At 52.5% G+C, this 4,868-nt stretch overlaps 1 protein-coding gene across 1 annotated transcript in view; it reads left to right on the top strand.

Annotated features, from left to right (window-relative positions):
• LOC119592007 (cadherin-related tumor suppressor-like) overlaps positions 1 to 4,657 on the top strand; it is a gene marked incomplete at its 3' end in the record, with an annotated part of 5,418 nt that extends 761 nt beyond the window's left edge. Inside the window, 1 exon segment of the mRNA XM_037940781.1 lies at positions 1 to 4,657. Coding sequence (XP_037796709.1) covers positions 1 to 4,657 — 4,657 coding nt within the window.
• Positions 4,658 to 4,868: the final 211 nt, after the last annotated feature.

Below are 4,868 nucleotides of genomic sequence, written 5' to 3'. Positions count from 1 at the left end.
GCAAATTTAAACTGGACGTAACGATAAATCCTTCGGGAGAGACGCCATACCTGCATCTGGAGACCACAGGCAAGCTGGACCGCGAGACGAGGGCGAGTTATCAGCTCAATATATCCGCCCAGGACGGTGGCTCTCCCCCGCGTTACGGATTCCTGCTAGTCAACGTATCCATCCTGGATGTGAACGACAACCCGCCCATCTTCGACCACAGCGACTACATCGTGTCGCTGAACGAGTCGGTGCCCCCAGGGACGTCGGTGCTTCAGGTCCAGGCTACAGACAATGACATCGGGGACAACGCTCGCCTCACCTACTACTTGGCAGAAACGGAAACTCAGTTCAGTGTGGATCCAGAAACCGGAATAATCAGCACTGTTGAGCCCCTCAGCTGCCATCAGAACTGCCAGCAGTCGCAGCCTTGTGCAAAGAGCTGCGTGTTTACAGTGTTTGCGCGAGATCATGGGTCGCCCTTACAGGATGGCAGGACTTATGTCACGGTGAACCTCCTGGATGCCAACGACCACGACCCGGTAGTCAGCTTCAGGTACTTCCCTCCGACGGCAAACTTCGCAACCGTCGACGAAAATGCACAGAACGGGTCTGTGGTCGCCGCGGTCTCTGTGATAGACGACGACGAAGGTTCAAACGGGCAGACGACCGTGGAGATAAGAGCTGGCAATGAACTCGGTCATTTCAGATTAGATTCTAAGTCTGACTTTGACATCGTGCGCGTCAACGGTGTCTTAGATCGAGAGAAAATAAGTAAATACAATGTGACTATCGTAGCCACAGACAAAGGCACACCGCCAAGGTCATCAACTGCGTTCTTGATCATCCATGTCAACGACATCAACGATCATGAGCCAGTGTTCGAGAAGAGTGAGTATTCGGCCGTCCTCAGTGAACTCGTCCCCATCGGCACCTACGTGGCTGGAATCACTGCCAACGACGAGGACACAGGTGTGAACTCAAACATTTATTACGCCATTATTTCTGGGAACGATAATCAGTGGTTCGACATCGACTTGCAGAGCGGCCTCATCACTACGAAAGCGCCTCTCGATCGTGAAGTACAGGACTCTATCGACCTAAAAATTACTGCTCGTGATGGCGGACCAAACCCGAAACGAGCTTACACGCACCTGAAGATCTCTATTTTGGACGAAAACGACGAAAAACCCACCTTCGCTCAGACAGTCATCAACGTCAGCTTGTCAGAGAACACCCCACCTGACACTCTGGTAGCCATGGTGTCAGCAGTGGACCACGACCAAGGCACGAACGGTAGCGTATCCTACATGTTCGACCAGGACGTGGAACACATGTATCCAGGGATATTCGCCCTTGATGTATCCTCAGGCCGACTCACAACCATGACGAAATTAGACCGAGAAGCAATGCCTGAATACGAAATCAAAGTCGTAGCGAAAGACCAGGGAATACCACCGCTCTCGTCGACGGCCACGGTTATTCTGAGTGTCCAGGATGTGAATGACAACAGCCCGGAGTTCTATCCTCAGCAGTACTTCGTCGTAGTCCCCGAAGACCTGCCTTTAGGGTCATCTGTGATAAAGGTTTCTGCGACTGACAAGGATGTTGGGGAGAACGCTGTAACGACTTACGAACTCAATGCTGGTGACGATAACGAGAATGAGTTTGAAATAGACCACGAGACCGGTATCATTCGTCTAAGTGGGAGGCTCAGTCATATCAGGAAGGCTCAGTATCGGTTGACAATAGCTGCAAGAGACAAGGGTGATCGTAAGGCTGTTGAGGATGCTACTGTGGACATTGTAGTAGAAAGTAATCAGATTGAACTACTAGAATTTGAAGAGAGTAACGGGTATACTTTCTCTCTAGTCGAAGATGAAGCAAAGAAAGAACCCACAGTGGGAAGAGAAGTGGGAACTGTGGGCGTAGTGAACCCTAGCTCTGTAGGAGAAGTCAGCTACGCCATCGTCGCCGGGGACCCCGATAAGGTGTTCTCCATTGACGAGAAGACTGGCGTGATAAAAACCACAAGGAGAATAGACCGGGAACAGGCAGCGAGCTACCAACTGCGCACTGTGGCCACCACGACGTCTGCATATGGGAGGACCTGGGTCAACATTACGGTGGACGACGTCAATGATAATCCTCCCAAATTTCCCATCACACGAGCTCATGCCACCGTCGCAGAAAACTGGCCTGTGGGGCACCAGGTCTACCTTGCCCGGGCGTATGATAATGACGATGGCGTCAACAGCAAGATCACTTACAGCTTGTCTAACAATCCCGACGACTATTTCACCATTTCCAGGTCGAGCGGCATGATCTTCCTGAAGAAACCTGTGAAATATAGCAAAAGTAACAGCTTCAGGCTTGAAGTGGCTGCCACAGATTCCGGGTCACCGCCTTTATCCTCTCGCCAGGTTGTTATCATCACAGTGGAAGACGTGAACGACCACACGCCCATCTTCGAACACGGGTCGTACGAGACGTCGCTCTTGGAGTCTACACCTGTCAACGACAGGTTCTTCGCTCTAACTGCATCCGACGAGGACGACGGTCTGAATGGCTTCGTGTCCTATGATATCACCGAAGGCAACGAGGAGCGGAAATTCGGCATTTTCCCCGATGGGTATTTGTATGTGAAGAGCGCTCTAGACCGCGAGGCGCAGGATTACTTCGCTCTGACGATAGTGGCCAAGGACCATGGCACCCCGCCCAGGTCCTCCACGGTGTCAGTCGTCATACATGTCATCGACGAGAATGACAACTCCCCCATGTTTACCAACGCGACCTTCACCTTCTACCTCGCCGAGAACGAACCGCCAGACACCTACGTCGGGAAACTGACAGCAGCTGACAGAGACAAGGGAAGAAACGCCGAACTCACCTACTCAATAGCTACAAATCAAAATGACTTTGTAGTAGATCCCAAAAGTGGTTTTCTGAAAACGCTGCACTACTTTGATCGCGAACAACTTGTCAAAGTCACCGGCCTGGATTACATATCAATGGAGGCAGTAGTTCTCGATAACGGTATCACGCGTCTGAGAGATAAAGCAAAAGTAAATATCTATATCACAGACGTCAATGACAACCCGCCGAAGTTCATGAGGAAGCCGTACAAAGCGCAGGTACCTGAAGAAGCTCCCATCAGCACAAACATCATCCGAATATCAGCCTCAGACGCCGACGAGGGGTTGAACGGGGATGTCGTTTACACAATCGTAGATGGCAACGATGACGGGCGCTTTAAGGTGGACGAAACAACAGGGCAGGTGACACTGGCTCGGCCGCTGGATCGTGAGACAACACCCAGGTATCTACTGACGGTGGCGGCAGCTGACCTGGGGAACCCTTTCGGCCTCACCGCCACTGCCACGCTCACGGTGGACGTCCTGGACGCGAACGACAATGCTCCCGAGTTCACACAGAGCGAGTCTGAGATCTTCATTGTGGAAACAACTGAGGTCAACACTGTCCTTGTACAGTTCCAGGCCACTGATGCAGATTTGGGGGTAAATAAGGAAGTGTCATTCATGATCGGAGGCGGTAACATGCAGGAGGCTTTCCGTATCGACACCAAAACGGGAACCCTGTACCTGGAACGTCCTTTAGACTTCGAAGAGCAGAGTCTGTACCGTCTGAACATCACTGCTGCAGATGGCGGCTCTCCTCGTCTGACGTCGACCATCTCGTTCGTTGTGCACGTGCAGGACTACAATGACAACCCGCCGGCCTTCCCGAACACTGCTATATGGCGAAGGATCGACGAAAACATCAGACCGAAGTCTCACGTTGTCACCGTCACCGCCGAGGATCCCGATTCCGGGGAGAACGGCAAGATCAAGTACACCATCAAGAGCCAAGAGCCTCCCGGAAAGCACTTTGCCATCGACGAGAATACCGGCGAGGTTTCGACGCTTGAAAGCATAGACCGCGAATTTTCAGACACGTTCCGGTTGACCGTGGTTGCCACAGATCAAGCAGAACCTAAATCAGCGCGTCTTCAGGCAGAGAAGCTCGTCACCGTGATCGTGGAGGACATCAACGACAACGCGCCACAGTTCGTCTCCATGAACGCTGGAATACTGAATGAGAACTCTCCTGCAGGCACCGAAATCATGCGCGTATCAGCCCGCGATCTCGATGCCAACCCCAACGGCTTGGTGACCTACGAAATGGTGGCCGGGAATAAGGATATCTTCCGCCTCGACCGCGTGACAGGGGCACTGAAGCTGATACGAGAAGTGACCTCCCCTGCGATCATGTACTCCGTCACTGTTCGCGCTACAGACGAGGCCGTCCAGTCCCAACGAAGGTCCTCCGACGCCTACCTGACGATCCTCAGCATGTCGTCGCAAGAGGGACCCAAATTCCTGAAGAACTCCTACTCGGGATCAGTCCTCGAGAGCTCAAACATTGACACCTCGGTCGCGACAGTGAGTGCCCGCCTCAGCTCCAATGCCTTGGCGGATATTGCCTATTACGTTGTGAACGTGACGGCTGCGGACGGCCGGCCCATGGATCGCATGTTCGCCGTTCAGCAGCAGGGCAAGGTGGTCACCGCCGCCGTCCTCGACCGCGAGAACGGCCCCGAGAACTATCTCGTGACCGTGGCCGCCGTGGTCACTCAGGGGGTCACTCCCAAGCTCTCCACTACTCAGGTAAGAGCTCTTTGTACTTCTTGTTACAGTGCCTGCATGCGCATGAATATTAAATACGGATCGTGATGCGACTCCATAATTCCTTTTTTATCTCAGTCACAACATTGCAGTTAAGCAGCTGATCGGTTAATTGTAAAGTATCAAGGGATGTAAATGATGAACATCGAAAGCGCTGCGCCTGAAGGACCGAGACACTCGTGAGCTTTTAATCAG

The sequence above is a fragment of the Penaeus monodon genome, chromosome 29, assembly GCF_015228065.2.
Source record: "Penaeus monodon isolate SGIC_2016 chromosome 29, NSTDA_Pmon_1, whole genome shotgun sequence".
Lineage (NCBI taxonomy): Eukaryota > Metazoa > Arthropoda > Malacostraca > Decapoda > Penaeidae > Penaeus > Penaeus monodon.
The sequence above is the reverse complement of the archived record's forward strand: the minus strand, read 5'-3'. Positions and strand labels throughout refer to the sequence as shown.